General features: G+C 40.0%; 1 protein-coding gene and 1 long non-coding RNA gene across 2 annotated transcripts in view; both read right to left on the bottom strand.

Annotated features, from left to right (window-relative positions):
• The window catches only part of ABI3BP (ABI family member 3 binding protein), a 146,378-nt gene that overhangs the window by 56,339 nt on the left and 70,320 nt on the right, over positions 1-19,719 (bottom strand). Inside the window, exons 18-25 of the mRNA XM_054163898.1 lie at positions 11,909-11,983; positions 10,707-10,772; positions 10,287-10,352; positions 6,082-6,156; positions 5,260-5,334; positions 4,647-4,721; positions 2,921-2,986; positions 1,207-1,287 (exon numbers count right to left, since the gene is read on the bottom strand). Of these exons, the coding sequence (XP_054019873.1) occupies positions 1,207-1,287; positions 2,921-2,986; positions 4,647-4,721; positions 5,260-5,334; positions 6,082-6,156; positions 10,287-10,352; positions 10,707-10,772; positions 11,909-11,983 (579 nt within the window). The remainder of the gene's footprint in view (positions 1-1,206; positions 1,288-2,920; positions 2,987-4,646; positions 4,722-5,259; positions 5,335-6,081; positions 6,157-10,286; positions 10,353-10,706; positions 10,773-11,908; positions 11,984-19,719) is intronic.
• Positions 13,478-15,148, bottom strand: LOC128897381 (uncharacterized). Its single transcript, XR_008462361.1, has 3 exons — positions 15,099-15,148; positions 13,884-13,949; positions 13,478-13,527 (listed from the first exon to the last, which is right to left on the bottom strand). It is a non-coding gene; the product is annotated as an uncharacterized LOC128897381 (long non-coding RNA).

The following is a 19,719-nucleotide window of genomic DNA, read 5'->3' as shown; positions in this document are numbered from 1 at the left end:
TGAACAAGAATGTCATCAGAACAAATGCCAAACACACAAATACTTACTCACAGGAAGATCATTACAAGCTTAATTATGATTTAAAAGTATTTGTCAGGTTTCTGTCTGATCACCAAAATTACCAACAGGGAAAGGACAAACAAAAGGCACATGGACAAATTCAGGATCAAGCCACCTTCTTTGTAGTTATATAGAAACTTGTGATATAGGCACTCATTGGGGAAACATCAATAAACAGTGTTGATCTTGGCAGTCCAAGTGTGTAAAACTATTCTGTGTAAATTTCTAAATGAGTTGGGTTTTATCTCTTTCATTTCAAAAAAGTCCATGCAGGATTCAGATTTACATTCAGATATATACATCTACAGCAGAGACAAATGTGAGTGTTCTGGTAATACAATAGAGGATTTCCTACACTAAAAACATAGCAGGAGCTGTAATCACCACAAGAAACTAATTATGCACCGTTCTGAGAGAGTTCCAAGTCATAAAGGCCATTTAGTTAACAACTTTCTCAAGGAATTTTTTGATCTGAGGAGAGTCAGTCTGTTTATGAGGGGAAAAAATCATTTGCAGAGAATCTGGAAAGAACGTAATAATATTGCCTGATCTCTTTCAGAATTCAGTAATAAACAATTATGCAATTTTAAACATTCTAGCTTCATTATAAACCATGTAACATTACTAATGTTTTTGTTAATAAACATTCCAGGTTCCTTTTGTTTTCTGACATATACCATACACTTAATTTAACCCTGGTAGGAAGGTGCAAGTTCATTTGCCATCATAAAATGTGCCTTTCCTAAATTCCAGAGCAGGATTTCACTTATTTCCACAGTGTTAGGTAACTCAAAGGAAATCCTGTGGTTCTATGCAAGATGCTGTAACCATCACCAAAGAGGAGATTTTGTATTTCCTAGATCTTGTGCTCAACTAAGTTGGAGAACATTTTAACTTGAAATGACAAGCAGTCAGGAAAACAATTTGGTTCAATGTCAGGCCACATGACTTGGTGATTGGGTTACTGAACTTAAAAGTTTTCTTATTTTGCTTCAGATTTATTTGGTTCAATGCAAAAATACTTCCCAAAGAACACAACTCCCCTCAGTGCCCATCTTTCTGACAATTAAGTGCTGAACTTCACACACAATAAACTACAGTATAGTATGATATTTATAACAAGTATTTGCCGTAGAAGTTAGTTACCAGGTTTTTTTCGTGGCTTTTTGGGTCTGGTAGGTGGTCTAGGTTTAGATGCAGGTGGTGTGAGTTTGGCTTCTTTAGGAGCTGAAAGAAATATACCGGATTGTAAGATTATCCTTTCCATTGTGTCACACAGAAATCACATACTTCAAGCCTGAAACGAAGCAATGAATCCCTACTGGAGAAAAAAGCAAATGGTGAAAGTGGATTCACTAAGAAGGCTTTTCAAAAATCTTCCTAAGTCTTCACTACCTCAGCAAAATGTCTGCTGGTTCTTCACTGTAGAAGTCAGTATGCAAATTTATAGTATGTAATCATAGCTTACAATCACATCAAAATGTTCCTTTCACTGTGTTAGCAAGTTCATTTTTGCAAGATACGCACGAGGTAAGAGAATAATAATGGTCTTTATCCTTTTGAACTCCAGGGTGATTTTAAGCCATTAAAAGACATGCAGAATAAAATATGCAAAACTGCATTCAATTTTCAACACAGTATGGAAATTGCTGGTAGGCAACTGGAAAAACTTGAATCAATAACAAAAGATGGAATTGCTTTATAACTCAGTTCTGTTAATAAGATAGAAGTGGCATCGTGTAAAAAATGAAGAGCAACCAGTCCTATATGTTATTATTTTTGTTTGCTTTGGAGGTGCATGGGCTGAAACTGTAATTAGCTAACCTTGACTGTTAATCTGACATCAGGTAAAGTTTAAGGTGAAATCACATCAAAATGTTCCTTTCATTATGTTAGCAAATTCATTTTTGCAAGATACCCAAGAGGTAAAAGAATAATAATGGTCTTTATCCTTTGGAACTCCAGGTTGATTTTAAGCCATTAAAAGCCACATGCAGAATAAAATATGTAAAGGAAATTGCTGGTAGGCAGCTGGAAAAACATGAATCAATAATGAAAGATGGAATTGCTTTATAAGTGTAGTGACTTGATTATGTTAACAAAATAGAAGTAGCATCGTGTAAATGATGGTAAAAAATGAAGAGCAACCAGTCCTATATGTTATTATTTTGTTTTGCTTTGGAGGTGCATGGGCTGAAACTGTAATTAGCTGACTATGACTGTTAATCTGACATCAGGTAAAGTTTAAGGTGAAATTCAGGTAGCATAGTCAGTAAGTTGGTTAATTTGTATAAAGCAGTGCTATGTGACACGTACAACATTTAGAGAAGGAAAAGCATATGACATTTATAGGTAGAAAAGTGAAATAAGATGTATGAAGTGACTGAGGAGTGTTTCTCAAGCCAAAATGACATGCAGAAAGATTTATAAAAGAAGAGTAGAAATGAACACATTCACCTAGTGCCAAAGAAATTCTTCACTGAGAGGTCTGGGATTAATGTCCACAATGCTTAACCATGCACTTGGCCTTACAGTATTTTTTCCAGTAGGTCTCTGATGATTTTCTGAGAGAAAAGTGTGTTGGTGTAGAAAAATTCCCAACAAAATGGAAGACAATTCTGATCCCCACTGTAGAACTGGTGTAGTATAGAACTAGTAAAACCATGTCAATAAAATCCCAACTTGCTCTTTTTCTCTTAGTTTAGAAAAATCTATTCCTGAATGCTAATTTCCTAACTTTTTTCCTCTCTCAGAGAAACTGATTATTTATAATAAAATCTATGGGGATGAAGTAACAGACTACAAACTGTGACTTGGACTGCAAAGGAGAGTGACCAAGAGCTACAGAAAAATGTATTACCTAGTGTTGCCTTTGGTTGTTCAACAGTCTGAGTTGTTTCAGGCTCCAAAAGTGGTGGCTTAGGGGCTAGAAAAGAAAAATTCAAGTGTAGGAGAACAGATGAGTGGATGTGTCTACAGTAAGCCAAAAATGTTATCATTCCAGTAGTTCAGGGAGCTTGTTTTTAAATAGATTAGATAAGCATGCAACTAAATTTGGTGCTCATGGTTATGTGTGAGAAATTTCTTCTAAGGCTCCTTCCCTGTGTTTATGATCTCGGGACGTTTTTAATCCATTGTTTGAGTCAATCAACAAATACATTTATGTTATGGGACAACTGTGAGAAAGGATGGATGAGGGCTTTGAAACAGAGACTGTAGTCCATAACAAATACTAGAGAACCCACAGGAAAATTCCAAAGGCCAAAATCTTGCTGAAAATCTTCAATCAGAGCCTGCAGTTAATTGTAAAACATGTCTAAGACATAAAGGGCAATTCTTGCTTTCCCCTGACCTGCTCGTTTGCGAGATATGAGAACAAAAACATTTTTAGGGCTCTAATAATGCATGCTGTATTTATTGGTCCGGTATTTGCATAATTAAAGGAGACAAATTCACCTCCCTTAATCTTAAATCAGAAGAAAATGAGTAGAGAGATCTATTTAATTTTCTTTTTTTATATCCAAAAGCAGAAAACAAAAAGACACAACATGGTAATAATATCCCACGGTCAAAAGAATGAATGTCCTGTGAATTTGGAAACTTCCCCTTCTGCACTGAGAAAGATGTCTGATTTCCACTAAAATGGCAACCCTTTCCATTCAGTTCCCTGCATGAGGACTCATTGATTAGATGAATAGAACTTTTAATCAATGAACTCTTGTGACAAGCAAAGGTGCCACCTTTGCCATAGTGTATCTGCATGAAAGTGGGAAATGAGGACAAAAGAGACTACAGAAGACATGATCATATATAGTGTTTGTACAAAAAGACCCTGTGCCACCAAGAAGATTTTTATCCCCTCCAATCCTTTAAAAACAGAGAACTGATGAGCTTAGGCTTCTCTTATCCCAGACATTTATCCAATGAATTTGTTCAGAATAATCTTCTGTTTTCCTTTGTACACCCAATAGTGATTCATGTCTATTTTTCTACTTTTCTGCTCAAAATCTGCAGCTAAATTTTAAAGACATAGCCTGAATCATAGAATCATAGAATCAATAAGGTTGGAAAAGACCTCAAAGATCATCAAGTCCAAACTGTCACCACAAACCTCATGACTACTAAACCACGGCACCAAGTGCCACGTCCAATCCCCTCTTGAACACCTCCAGTGATGGTGACTCCACCACCTCCCTGGGCAGCACATTCCAATGTTAACAACTCTCTCTGTGAAGAGCTTTCTCCTCACCTCGACCTAAACTTCTCCTGGCACAACTTGAGACTGTGTCCTCTTGTTCTGGTGCTGGTTGCCTGGAAGAAGAGACCAACCCCCTCCTGGCTACAACCTCCCTTCAGGTAGTTGTAGAGAGTAATAAGGTCTCCCCTGAGCCTCCTCTTCTCCAAGCTAAACAATCCCAGCTCCCTCCAACTCTCCTTCTTTTTGTTAGGCAACTTCAAATGACTGATTTTAGAACGAGTTAGTCAAGAGGCTCATGTATGGCATAGGTCCTGTCCTTTTTAGAAGGTTTTGTTTGGTGAACATATGTCTCAGCATCCCAGCTTCTAAAAACGGTATACACAATTACCAGGTTTTGCGTGCTGTACTTCTGGGGCAACAGATGGCTTCGGTTTAGAAGGAATAAGTGGAATTTCTTTTGGAGCTGAAAGAAAGAGCTCAGTTTGCAATTAAAAATTGTTTAACAAGTGTTTCCCACAACAAACAGCACATGCCACAAGGCTATTTCGAGGAAGAATCAGCTTAGTATGGAATGTCAAAGCCGCCTGATGAAATCATGTGGAATGGAGATGATACTGAAATGTTGTGCCTTGGTGAGAAAGAGATTCTATGCCTCCAAAACAGTATTTCCACTATGAAAGTTCTGCATATCAAAGACAATACATGCATGTGCATGAAAGTGAGATATAAACAGTGCACTCTGATAACAGAAAGATGGAGTTTTTCATGCAAGAGGAAAGTTTTACTCTTCTGAGGACAGACAAACCATCCTGAACCATGTTCTCATACAAGGATATATCAAGAAGAATCAAGTCTCATGGCAACAGAAGAACAGGACTCTCAAACCAGGGAAAAGAATAATGATTAAGCACGTGAAATGGTGTGCTGCAAGATATGAGGTCATATGGGATGAAGTGATTAAAACAAACATGGAGTTTTTCACTGGGTGAAAACAACATTACCTAATGTTACCCTTGGCCACTGAAAAGGATGAGAAGTTTTAGGTGTGAATATTTCCAGAGAGGATTCACTTGTTGCTGTTGGAAGAAACAGTGACAGTCATGAGGGAGCAAAGAGCTGGTGGAAGACACCCCTCCTTCATCAGCAAAACCAACTCTGTTTTTACAAGGACAACAACTGTTTCACTAATGCTTGGACATTTATCAGCTTAGTATGCAAACTACACAGAGCTTCAGTGACTATAAACCAACATATTTGTGTTGTGTAGAAATGATGGACATTTATTTCCTGCTGCCTTCACTGAAACTGATCTCAATCTCAACCACTCCCAAGTAGGATTTTAAGTGGAATATTTGAACCTTTATGACTTTTAGTTTGTTAGTCAGATGTTAAAACCACACAAAATTTGTAGTATAAAGCTAATTATTGATACAACTGTGGTTTCAGTCAAAAAAAGAGAAAACATCTGTGACTGTTTACCAATTTTATGCTGTTCAAGATACACTCTTAGTGTTTTTAAGAAGGCTACAGCAGGAGAGTGCATTCTACTGCATACATTGCAGGATTTTCCTCAGCACTACTGGACAATAAAGAGTTTTCTTAATTATCCATGTGGCATATTTGTCAAAACATTGAAGGTGTGGCTATGAGTAGTCACATGCATTTTCAGTATGAGAAACTACCAGTTTCAACCATGAACTGCAATCTAAATTAACAATTCAGATGTTATGGTTCTAAACCTAATGTGGACTGAAACTGAAGATTCCTGGTGTGCTCATTTCAGTGAGTTGTAGAGCATGTTCTGAGGTTAGAGATTATTGTACCTGGCTCAGCATCTGCTGTTTCAGGTTTACTAGGTGTCACAGGGCTTGAAAGAACAGGTTGAATACCACTGTAAACTATATATATAAAAAAAAAAGTATTAAAAAGAAGTCACAGTATCTATGATTATTAATTCTAGACATAGCTGGTTTTTTGCCTTATAGGAAAAAACTATATCTTTTATGTTATATATTATATTTTATAACTTGCCTATTCTACATTGCAGAGGTCCACCCACAATAAGCATAACCTCCCATGACAGTAAAACAGTGCCATTTTATAATGAGAGTGGAAACTACTGGTTAAAATGACAAATGAAGCTAAAGTGTCAGCCAGCCAAAGGTAGCATGACTTCAGATATGATATAAAGATAATGATTCCATGATGATGATGATGATAATAATAACAATAAAAAGAATAGAATAGAATAGAATAGAATAGAATAGAATAGAGTAGTATAGTATAGAATAGAATGAAATGGAATAGAATAGAATGGAATGAAATAGAATAGAATAGAATAGAATAGAATAGAATAGAATAGAATAGAATAGAATAGAATAGAATAGAATAGAATAGAATAGAATAGAATAGAATAGGATAGAATAGGATAGAATAGAATTAACCAGGTTGGAAAAGACCTTTGAGATCACCAAGTCCAACCTGTCATCCAGCACCATCTAATCAACTAAACCATGGCAGCAAGTGCCCCATCCAGTCTCTTCCTAAACACCTCCAGTGACCATCATAAGATAGAAGAATTTCTAACACGATATGATATGATATGATATGATATGATGTGATGTGATGTGATGTGATGTGATGTGATGTGATGTGATGTGATGTGATATGATATTATCCTTATGCACACATTTGAAACAAGAATAAACCAAATACAGGAATCACTGAACAGTAAGAAAATAGCGAGAAACAATCTTACTATGCTGGCATAAACAATATAGAACATATAAACGTGTGCATCCACCTAGATAAGAGTAGAAGAATGAAGCTTGAGAGAAAACCACCATGTAATTTAAAGATTCCTCTGAAGCTTTAGGCATTATTTTTGTTAGTATTAGTATTATTTTAGCAACAGTATGATCATAATTTTCATCAATATTGTCATTTTTATTGTTATTATTAAATATATTATTATTATGTTGTTGGTATTGTTGCTGCAGTTATCATTATCATTATCATTATCATTATCATTAACATATCTCAAAACAGCCCTAGTGGCTTTTTGAGAGACACATCAGAAACACTGTCAGGTGGGTTTCTCAGGAAGCACAAGGTGACCTGGCACATGTGAAGAAGGGTACTTTTGTCTACACTGATAATGACGCATGACTCCAGTGGAAGACAAGTATGGCAGATACCCAAAATATCTGAGATGAACAGAATCTCCAAAATAGTTATCAAAAGACAAAGTGATTGAATTGAAAGGTTAATGCATTACTATTACCCATAGTTGTTGTTAGCCCGTGGGGTGTTCTGGAAAGGGAAAGCATGGATTTTTCCAGGTCAGCTGAACTCGTAACTGCAGAAAAATGTAAATAACCCTGAGAGACAGATTGATGTTGGTGCAGAAATGGAGATAGGGGGAAAAAAATACTAATAATTTTTTTAAATGATAAAAAGTAAGATAGTTTGACATTGCTTTGAGAGATGCCAACACCACTATAATACAGACTCCCACAATTTCCAGCTTAAAAAGGAATGAGCACCTCAGCTGAAAAAAAGTCACGTGTGCCTGACAGACACACCATGGCTGAAACTGCAGATCCCCTAATAGCAGACTAACCTACAGGAGCCAAATACTTTGTGCAGATGTAACAGCAAAAAAAACTGTGCTTTTGAATTCACCTGCAGGTGCAGAAAGAGACCCCCACACATTAAATATAGGTTAATAGTACAAGCAGGTCTGTCTGTGGCAAACATTTTGGTTGTTTCAGTTTAACAGATGGCAGTATTTTGGGTTACAGGTTTTACACACCATGCAACTTGTCATTTTAATTAAATTGTGATTGTTCATGTGATTGATATAACATAAATTAACAAAATGTGTATGACATACTAAGGAACCAGAAGGTGAGAGAGAAAATTCAAAGCAATACTGCTGAAATATAGTCAGGTTTAGGAGGTTTCTTCTTCTGATCTCTTGCACAAACCTATCTTTATATAAACATGATTTTAATCTTGGATAGCTGTGACCCTAATAAGAGAAGTTCCAAAGTGAAATAGTAACATAACTTGGAAAAACAAAGCAAAACAAAACAAAACACCCAACCAAACAAACAAAAACCCCCAAACAAACAAAACCCCAACAAAACAAACAACCCAAACCCAAACCCAGTCCCAACAAACCACCTAGTAACTGAGAAAACTGCTAAACAGTCCTTATGGTATTACTAACCAAAAAAATAGAACCTGGGTAAATGACCAAATCAGAAATATATGTTGTAATTGATAATTACTCCATTTAGTTAGTGGTCTTTATAACCAACAATTTAAAAGCACTCATATGAATGTTGATTCCTGAGGATTTGTTTGTTTGATTCTATGCCACAGGACATTATGAAGGAGTTACGTAGCTTAATTACCAAATACTGCAAATAAAATTCACATAGCACCAAGCAATTAGACCAAACAGCTTGTAACTGTAAAATCCTTGATGCAAAAAATCCAATCCTAAGTTATGCAAGTATCACAAACACAATTTACCAGCCTCTGGTTTTGATATTTCTGCAGATGCAGATGTTTGGAACGGGAAAGTAACATGATGAGAGTCCACTGAAGCTGGAAAATAAAACAAAACAAATTCTTTTTGGCCTCATCTCAATCTGTAGACTGAAAAGGTTTCAAACCATTTCTAAGGAACCAGGGAGCTCAGAAAGGAAAAAAGCCTCCAATGTGGATGGAATGGATTTACTGGTATGTGAATGCGTGAAGAAGCACTGGTGATGATAATGACAAAGTGGTTGAATGGAATACAAAGAAAGATTAATAGACATCAAACAAAAGAATGGAAGAATAAGAAAAAATAACAAAAAAACTAAGTAAAAAATTGTGAAAGGCAAAGAAAAACTTGTTTATGCCTTGCAGAATAATACGTGACATAGAAAAACCTCAAGAGGAATACACTATTAATAGCAGAGGTAATAGAGGCAAGGTGTGCAACTTCTGATAGACAGAAAGAATTTTTTTAACAGAAGATAAGGTAAAAGGATCATTCAAATTATTGATACAGGAAAGAATTGCATCACCATTTTTAAAAGGCCCTGAAGTACACAAAACGGTATTTCAGAATCAGTTTCCATGGAGACTGAGACACCATCAAATGGCACCTTAATGGAAAGGTTAAAAAGGTTCATTACACTTTCAACTTACACTCAGCTTCAGGTCTGTAGGCTTAACCTACATGCTCATGTATTGCTTTGTTACCTCATGGGCCAAAGCATACTGCCAGGACACAGCATTGCTCCTGCACACTTGCCTATATGAAAGAAACCAGCAGCAGCAGCATCTCCACCCAATGACACCACTTGCCATATCCAAGGAATTCAGTAAATATGGCTTTTTGCATACAGCTGATTTGAACCTTGAAGAAACATGCTGGTATTCACCCAAGGCTGCAAAGAGGCATCATTCCTAAAAATCTTAATGTAAACTCAAACATAGCACTGGAGCAGAATACTCCCACTTCCCGGTGATGGCAATGTAAAGGTGTGGGCAGATGCTTCCAGCCTCCTAGAAAGTCAGTGGTGAAGCTATCAGTGGCAACACCCTTGGACCAGGAAATCCTGGTGGGCAGCTGAACTGCAGTGCTGTCCTCTTGTGCCAGCCCAGAGGGAGTTTGTCTGCTACAAAAGCTGTTGGCTTTGAACATGTCAGGAGGAAGGAAGACAAGGTACCAAAACATAAAGAAGCAGGAGAAAGGTAGCTAAGGGCAAGGTGAGATGATGTATTCTCTGTGCAAGCTGTTCCTCAGTCCTCACAGGAACGCTCATCAGCAATGGAAAAAGCATGGGATCAAACAACAGGACCACAGAACCGTAGTGGTGAGTGCTTCAGCAAGCCAAGCTGCACCAGAAAGTCTTCATACTCTCCATGGAAGATGACAAGGGTGCCAGGTGGATTGGGATGGGAGGTGTGATGGAGAGGAAGAGAGAGAGGAGAGAAGGAACCAAGAAGATATTTGGCTAGTTACCCATCAGAGTTTGCTGAGTGGTCAGGGGGGAAGCAGTGGTGGACTTCCGCCTTGGTCTTCGAGTAGCTAAGATCAAAGACAAAAACCCCCTTCAGGTCCTCAGACAGGCTGTTGTCACCTGGCTGGTGTCAAGACAACTACAAACACAGAGATGTGGCCCCACTCATGGCAGGCTTCCCAGCATCACTCCCCACAGGAGCATGATGCTCTCATTCAACTGGTGATGGAAGAAATCAACCACATGAAAGCCCAGCAAAGGCAACAGGAAGCCTGCAAATGCAGTGATTTCTAAAATGGAGAGACCAACCACATCATGGACACACTTCTCAGGACATCAGAACATCCGAGGACAGGCTGATGGCTGCAGAGAAAAGCATTGCCCAAGAGATCATCAGAGGAAGGGAACCCCTGGCTATTTACCCTTCACAGGCCTCTTGGTTTCCACTGAAGCAGTTGAGGTGGGCTCCGGGTGCAGTCTCTGGGTTGCTACAGTCAGACAGGGAAATGATCTTGAGATACACACACACAACTCTGGTTCACAACACTTGAGGGGTCTCTATATAGGCTAATACATCCCTTCTGCTGCCAATACGTTGTGTCTCAGTGACCCAATCTGCAGGACATTATCCTGCAGTAGTTGCAACTAATACAACCCTCACAGAAACTCCATGGATAGGTGATGCTCTATTAGCACAAAAATGGCTAAATGGCCTCATTGCTAAAGCACTCAAGTTTGCTTGAAAGATGCTTAAAAAACATGAAAGAAATATGGCCTATTTCTGCAGGCAGGGAGTTCTTCATATTGCGAGCCCTCACAACTAATTAACATTGGAGGACGAGTTGTAAGAAATCAAAGTTGCCTGATTCTTTACATCAAGACAGGAGGCTGTAAGAGTTCTGAGAGAACAAGCTGCAGAGAGCAGTAGAGTCACACTTGTCTACCTGCTAAAGACTTCCATCTAATGAAGATAGTTTGATTAGACAGGAATGACCTTGGAAACAACAGAGTTCTCAACTTTAAAAGGACACAAAAATATTGCATTTGTGCAGAGGCAGGGTAACTGTCAGCACCACCCATGGAGCAGTAATAGCTGCATAATGTTTGTGTTTAGTGTGAATTCTGTGACAGAGAAGAGCCAAGGCTTTTCTCAGTTTATTTGGGATGAGAAACTTAAAGAACACTGACCAAAGGTTAACAATTAACAGGGGTTTGCTGTAATAAACTAATCTCCAGATGACAAAAAATACTAACAATCATTTTGTCACATCAGCTTTACTGTTGTGACATTCCATCCTTGAGGATAATTGTGATGCTGACACTCCCAAAATCAACAGAGTTCAACAACTTCCTCTCATCTGCTGTGTTGTGCCCCACCCTTCCTCCCCACTACCCTTCAGTAATACCAAAGTACCCTGAAAGATCCAGATCCCATTAGGATCATTCAACTGAGACTAGAATGGCTGGACACTGGGAACTATTACAAACAACAGAATGCCTCCAAGCAGAAATGAAAGCCCACTGCAAGGAGCTTAAAACACCAGGAGAAATCAGAACCATTGGAATAGAACCACTTAGACATCAAGAAAGATCAAGGATTGGAAATAAAACAAATGCCATTTACCAGTCTCTTGCTCTGGCATAACTGCAGATGTAGAGGTTTGGGGAGTTGAAGTAACAAGAGGAAAATCATGTGATGCTGAAAGAAAAATGGTGGCTTATTATTTGGAAGGTACAGGAACCATCACACCACAGCATCATCTGCAATTAGGGATGGGATGGGTTAGTCTCCAAATAATAATGAACTGAAAATACATCAAAATGTTTCCTGAAAAAGGAGAAAAATATACCCAGAAAGCTGTTAATAGGTAAAGATGTATAAAACCACACAAGCATGCTGCAAAAAATGAAGTGGAATGCAACAAAGAGAATGGGAAAACACTCCTGTGAGGTTAGAAGCACTATCAGGCTGTAAAGGCTCAAGAACACTGGGTAAAGAGGGGCACAGAGAAAGCAAATTCATGAGATGATGATATTGAAATATAGCCAATTAAAAAAAAATGGGCAAAAGTAGAAGAACGAAGAAACGGTCTAGATAACATTACCAGATAAGGAAAGAGATAAAGAAGTCTTTAACACCATCAAATATTTATGTACTATTCTATGTTTATATTGTATTGTAAAATCAAGAAAGGAAAGTCAAATCCTTGAAGAAATGCAACACAAGAAATGGAGCTTCCCTTGAAAAGACCCTCAAGTGCATAACATAGCTGATATGCAGGCAAGACTGCTGCAAGTCCATAATGTCACAAAACATCCCATGACATTGGATATGTTTCATTACACTTCGAACTTGCACTCAACTTCAGGTCTGTAGGCTTACCCTACGTGCTCATGTATTGCTTTGTTACCTCATGGGCCAAAGCATGCTGCCAGGACACAGCATTGCTCCTGCACACTTGCCTATATGAAAGAAGCCAGCAGCAGCAGCATCTCACCCCAATGACACCACTTGCCATATCCAAGGAATTCAGTAAATACGGCTTTTTGCATACAGCTGATTTGAACCTTGAAGAAACATGCTGGTATTCACCCAAGGCTGCAAAGAGGCATCATTCCTAAAAATCTTAATGTAAACTCAAACATAGCACTGGAGTAGAATACTCCCACTTCCAGGTGATGGCAATGTAAAGGTGTGGGCAGATGCTTCCAGCCTCCTAGAAAGTCAGTGGTGAAGCTATCAGTGGCAACACCCTTGGACCAGGAAATCCTGGTGGGCAGCTGAACTGCAGTGCTGTCCTCTTGTGCCAGCCCAGAGGGAGTTTGTCTGCTACAAAAGCTGTTGGCTTTGAACATGTCAGGAGGAAGGAAGACAAGGTACCAAAACATAAAGAAGCAGGAGAAAGGTAGCTAAAGGCAAGGTGAGATGATGTATTCTCTGTGCAACCTGTCCCTCAGTCCTCACAGGAACGCTCGTCAGCAATGGAAAAAGCATGGGATCAAACAACAGGACCACAGAACCATAGTGGTGAGTGCTTCAGCAAGCCAAGCTGCACCAAAAAGTCTTCATACTCTCCATGGAAGATGACAAGGGTGCCAGGTGGATTGGGATGGGAGGTGTGATGGAGAGCAAGAGAGAGAGGAGGGAAGGAACCAAGAAGATGTTTTGCTAGTTACCCATCAGAGTTTGCTGGGTGGTCAGGGGGGAAGCAGTGGTGGACTTCCGCCTTGGTCTTCGAGTAGCTAAGATCAAAGACAAAAACCCCCTTCAGGTCCTCAGACAGGCTGTTGTCACCTGGCTGGTGTCAAGACAGAACTACAAACACAGAGATGTGGCCCCACTCATGGCAGGCTTCCCAGCATCACTCCCCACAGGAGCATGATGCTCTCATTCAACTGGTGATGGAAGAAATCAACCACATGAAAGCCCAGCAAAGGCAGCAGGAAGCCTGCAAATGCAGTGATTTCTAAAATGGAGAGACCAACCACATCATGGACACACTTCTCAGGACATCAGAACATCCGAGGACAGGCTGATGGCTGCAGAGAAAAACATTGCCCAGGTGATCATCAGAGGAAGGGAATCCCTGGCTATTTACCCTTCACAGGCCTCTTGGTTTCCACTGAAGCAGTTGAGGTGGGCTCCGGGTGCAGTCTCTGGGTTGCTACAGTCAGACAGGGAAATGATCTTGAGATACACACATACACTGAGTCTTGTCACAGCAGTACAAACAACCCTGGTTCACAACACTTGAAGGGTCTCTATATAGGCTAATACATCCCTTCTGCTGCCAATACCTTGTGTGTCAGTGACCCAATCTGCAGGAGATTATCCTGCAGTAGTTGCAACTAATACAACCCTCACAGAAACTCCATAGATAAGTGATGCTCTGTTAGCACAAAAATGGCTACATGGCCTCATTGCTAAAGCACTCAAGTTTGCTTGAAAGATGCTTAAAAAACATGAAAGAAATATGGCCTATTTCTGCAGGCAGGGAGTTCTTCATATTGCGAACCCTCACAACTAATTAACATTGGAGGACGAGTTGTAAGGAATCAAAGTTGCCTGATTCTTTACATCAAGAGAGGAGGCTGTAAGAGTTCTGAGAGAACAAGCTGCAGAGAGCAGTAGAGTCACACTTGTCTACCTGCTAAAGACTTCCATCTAATGAAGATCATTTGATTGGACTGGAATGACCTTGGAAACAACAGAGTTCTCAACTTTAAAAGGACACAAAAATATTGCATTTGTGCAGAGGCAGGGTAACTGTCAGCACCACCCATGGAGCAGTAATAGCTGCATAATGTTTGTGTTTAGTGTGAATTCTGTGACAGAGAAGAGCCAAGGCTTTTCTCAGTTTATTTGGGATGAGAAACTTAAAGAACACTGACCAAAGGTTAGCAATTAACAGGGGTTTGCTGTAATAAACTAATCTCCAGATGACAAAAAATATTAACATCTGCTTCACTGTTGTCACATTCCTTCCCTTGAGGATAATTGTGATGCTGACACTCCCAAAATCAACAGAGTTCAACAACTTCCTCTCATCTGCTGTGTTCTGCCCCAACGTTCCTCCCCACTACCCTTCAGTAATATCAAAGTACCCTGAAAGATCCAGATCCCTTTAGGATCATTCAACTGAGACTAGAATGGCTGGACACTGGCAACTATTACAAACAACAGAAGGCCTCCAAGTAGAAATGAAAGCCCACTGCAAGGAGCTTAAAACACCAGGAGAAATCAGAACCATTGGAATAGCACTACTTAGATATCAAGAAAGATAAGGATTTTAAATAAAACAAATGCCATTTACCAGTCTCTTGCTCTGGCATAACTGCAGATGTAGAGGTTTGGGGAGTTGAAGTAACGTGAAGAAAATCATGTGATGCTGTAAGAAAAATGGTGGCTTATTATTTGGAAGGTACAAGAACCATCACACCACAGCATCATCTGCAATTAGGGATGGGATGGGTTAGTGTCCAAATAACAATGAACTGAAGATACATCTAAATGTTTCCTGAAGAAGGAGAAAAATAAACCCAGAAAGCTGTTAATAGGCAGAGATGTGTAAAACCACACAAGCATGCTGTAAAAATTGAAATGGAATGCAACAAAGAGAATAGGAAAACATTTCCATGAGTTTAGAAGCACTGTCAGGCTGTAAAGGCTCAAGAACGCTGGGTATAGAGGGGCACAGAGAAAGCAAATTCATGAGATGATGATATTGAAATATAGCCAATTAAAAAAAAATGTGCAAAAATAGAAGAACAAAGAAATGATCCACATAACATTATCAGATAAGGAAAGATAGGAAGAAGTCCTTAACATCATCAAATGTTTGTGTTCTATTATAATACATATATTTGATTTCTACATTATACAATCAAGAAAGGAAAGTCAAACCCTTGAAGAAATGCAGGACAAGACATGGAGCTTCCCTTGAAAAGACCCTCAAGTGCATAAGATATCTTAGGTGATATGCAGGCAGACTACTGCAAGAGCATAAAGTCACAAAACATCCTATGACATTGAATACTTTTCATTACATTTTGAACTTGCACTCAACTTCAGGTCTGTAGGCTTACCCTACATGCTCATGAATTGCTTTGTTACCTCATGGGCCAAAGCATACTGCCAGGACACAGCATTGCTCCTGCACACTTGCCTATGTGAAAGAAGCCAGTAGCAGCAGCATCTCCCCCCAATGACACCACTTGCCATATCCAAGGCCTTCAGTAAATACGGCTTTTTGCATACAGCTGATTTGAACCTTGAAGAAACATGCTGGTATTCACCCAAGGCTGCAAAGAGGCATCATTCCTAAAACCTTAATGTGACCTCAAAAGTAGCAGTGGAGCAGAATACTCCCACTTCCTGGTGATGGCAATGTAAAGGTGTGGGCAGATGCTTCCAGCCTCCTAGAAAGTCAGTGGTGAAGCTATCAGTGGCAACACCCTTGGACCAGGAAATCCTGGTGGGCAGTTCAACTGCAGTGCTGTCCTCTTGTGCCAGCCCAGAGGGAGTTTGTCTGCTACAAAAGCTGTTGGCTTTGAACATGTCAGGAGGAAGGAAGACAAGGTACCAAAACATAAAGAAGCAGGAGAAAGGTAGCTAAAGGCAAGGTGAGATGATGTATTCTCTGTGCAAGCTGTTCCTCAGTCCTCACAGGAACGCTCATCAGCAATGGAAAAAGCATGGGATCAAACAACAGGACCACAGAACCATAGTGGTGAGTGCTTCAGCAAGCCAAGCTGCACCAAAAAGTCTTCATACTCTCCACGGAAGATGACAAGGGTGCCAGGTGGATTGGGATGGGAGGTGTGATGGAGAGCAAGAGAGAGAGGAGGGAAGGAACCAAGAAGATGTTTTGCTAGTTACCCATCAGAGTTTGCTGGGTGGTCAGGGGGGAAGCAGTGGTGGACTTCCGCCTTGGTCTTCGAGTAGCTAAGATCAAAGACAAAAATCCCCTTCAGGTCCTCAGACAGGCTGTTGTCACCTGGCTGGTGTCAAGACAGAACTACAAACACAGAGATGTGGCCCCACTCATGGCAGGCTTCCATGTCCCAGCATCACTCCCCATAGGAGCATGATGCTCTCATTCAACTGGTGATGGAAGAAATCAACCACATGAAAGCCCAGCAAATGCAACAGGAAGCCTGCAAATGCAGTGATTTCTAAAATGGAGAGACCAACCACATCATGGACACACTTCTCAGGACATCAGAACATTCGAGGACAGGCTGATGGCTGTAGAGAAAAGCATTGCCCAAGTGATCATCAGAGGAACGGAACCCCTGGCTATTTACCCTTCACAGGCCTCTTGGTTTCCGCTGAAGCAGTTGTGGTGGGCTCCGGGTGCAGTCTCTGGGTTGCTACAGTCAGACAGGGAAATGATCTTGAGATACACACACACTGAGTCTTGTCACAGCAGTACAAGCAACCCTGGTTCACAACCCCTGAAGGGTCTCTATATAGGCTAATACATCCCTTCTGCTGCCAATACCTTGTGTCTCAGTGACCCAATCTGCAGGACATTATCCTGCAGTAGTTGCAACTAATACAACCCTCATAGAAACTCCATAGATAGGTGATGCTCCATCAGCACAAAAATGGCTACATGGCCTCATTGCTAAAGCACTCAAGTTTGCTTGAAAGATGCTTAAAAAACATGAAAGAAATATGGCCTATTTCTGCAGGCAGAGAGTTCTTCATGTTGCAAACCCTCACAACTAATTAACATTGGAGGACGAGTTGTAAGGAATCAAAGTTGCCTGATTCTTTACATCAAGACAGGAGGCTGTAAGAGTTCTGAGAGAACAAGCTGCAGAGAGAGGTAGAGTCACACTTGACTACCTGCTAAAGACTTCCATCTAATGAAGATAGTTTGATTAGACTGGAATGACCTTGGAAACAACAGAGTTCTCAGCTTTAAAAGGACACAAAAATATTGCATTTGTGCAGAGGCAGGGTAACTGTCAGCACCACCCATGGAGCAGTAATAGCTGCATAATGTTTGTGTTTAGTGTGAATTCTGTGACAGAGAAGAGCCAAGGCTTTTCTCAGTTTATTTGGGATGAGAAACTTAAAGAACACTGACCAAAGGTTAGCAATTAACAGGGGTTTGCTGTAATAAACGAATCTCCAGATGATAAAAAATATTAACATCTGCTTCACTGTTGTGACATTCCTTCCTTGAGGATAATTGTGATGCTGACACTCCCAAAATCAACAGAGTTCAACAACTTCCTCTCATCTGCTGTGTTCTGCCTTACCCTTCCTCTCTACTACCCTTCAGTAATACCAAAGTACCCTGAAAGATCCAGATCCCATTAGGATCATTCAACTGAGACTAGAATGGCTGGACACTGGCAACTATTACAAATAACAAAAGGCCTCCAAGTATAAATGAGAGACTACTGCAAGCAGCATTAAAAAGCCAGGAGAAATTGGAACCATTGGAATAGTGCTACTTAGACATCAAGAAAGATAAGGATTTTAAATAAAACAAATGCCATTTACCAGTCTCTTGCTCTGGCATAACTGCAGATGTAGAGGTTTGGGGAGTTGAAGTAACATGAAGAAAATCATGTGATGCTGAAAGAAAAATGGTGGCTTATTATTTGGAAGCTACAGGAACCATCACACCACAGCATCATCTGCAATTAGGGATGGGATGGGTTAGTGTCCAAATAATAATGAACTGAAGATACATCAAAATGTTTCCTGAAAAAGGAGAAAAATAAACCCAGAAAGCTGTTAATAGGCAAAGATGTGTAAAACCACACAAGCATGCTGCAAAAAATGAAATGGAATGCAACAAAGAGAATGGGAAAACACTCCTGTGAGGTTAGAAGCACTGTCAGGCTGTAAAGGCTCAAGAACACTGGGTAAAGAGGGGCACAGAGAAAGCAAATTCATGAGATGATGATATTGAAACATAGCCAATTAAAAAAAAAATGGGCAAAAATAGAAGAACGAAGAAATGATCCAGATAACATTACCAGATAAGGAAAGAGATAAAGAAGTCCTTAACACCATCAAATGTTTATGTTCTATTATAATACATATATTTGATTTCTACATTATACAATCAAGTAAGGAAAGTCAAACCCTTGAAGAAATGCAACACAAGAAATGGAGCTTCCCTTGAAAGAACCCTCAAGTGCATAACATAGCTGATATGCAGGCAAGACTGCTGCAAGTCCATAATGTCACAAAACATCCCATGACATTGGATATGTTTCATTACACTTTGAACTTGCACTTAACTTCAGGTCTGTAGGCTTAACCTACAGGCTCATGTATTTATTTGTTACCTCATGGGCCACAGCATACTGCCAGGACACAGCATTGCTCCTGCACACTTGCCTATATGAAAGAAGCCAGCAGCAGCATCTCCCCCCAATGACACCACTTGCCATATCCAAGGCCTTCAGTAAATACGGCTTTTTGCATACAGCTGATTTGAACCTTGAAGAAACATGCTGGTATTCACACAAGGCTGCAAAGAGGCATCATTCCTAAAATCTTAATGTGACCTCAAAAGTAGCAATAGAGCAGAATACTCCCACTTCCTGGTGATGGCAATGTAAAGGTGTGGGCAGATGCCATCAGGCTCATAGAAAGTCAGTAGTAAAGCAACCAGTGGCTATACTCTTGGATCAGGAAATCCTAGTGGGCAGCTGAACTGCAGTGCTGTCCTCTTGTGCCAGCCCAGAGGGAGTTTGTCTGCTACAAAAGCTGTTGGCTTTGAACATGTCAGGAGGAAGGAAGACAAGGTACCAAAACATAAAGAAGCAGGAGAAAGGTAGCTAAAGGCAAGGTGAGATGATGTATTCTCTGTGCAAGCTGTCCCTCAGTCCTCACAGGAATGCTCATCAGCAATGGAAAAAGCATGGGATCAAACAACAGGACCACAGAACCATAGTGGTGAG

The sequence above is a fragment of the Dryobates pubescens genome, chromosome 8, assembly GCF_014839835.1.
Source record: "Dryobates pubescens isolate bDryPub1 chromosome 8, bDryPub1.pri, whole genome shotgun sequence".
NCBI classification, from domain to species: Eukaryota; Metazoa; Chordata; class Aves; order Piciformes; family Picidae; genus Dryobates; species Dryobates pubescens.
Note: the sequence above shows the minus strand (reverse complement) of the source record. Positions and strands in the feature narration are given on the sequence as shown.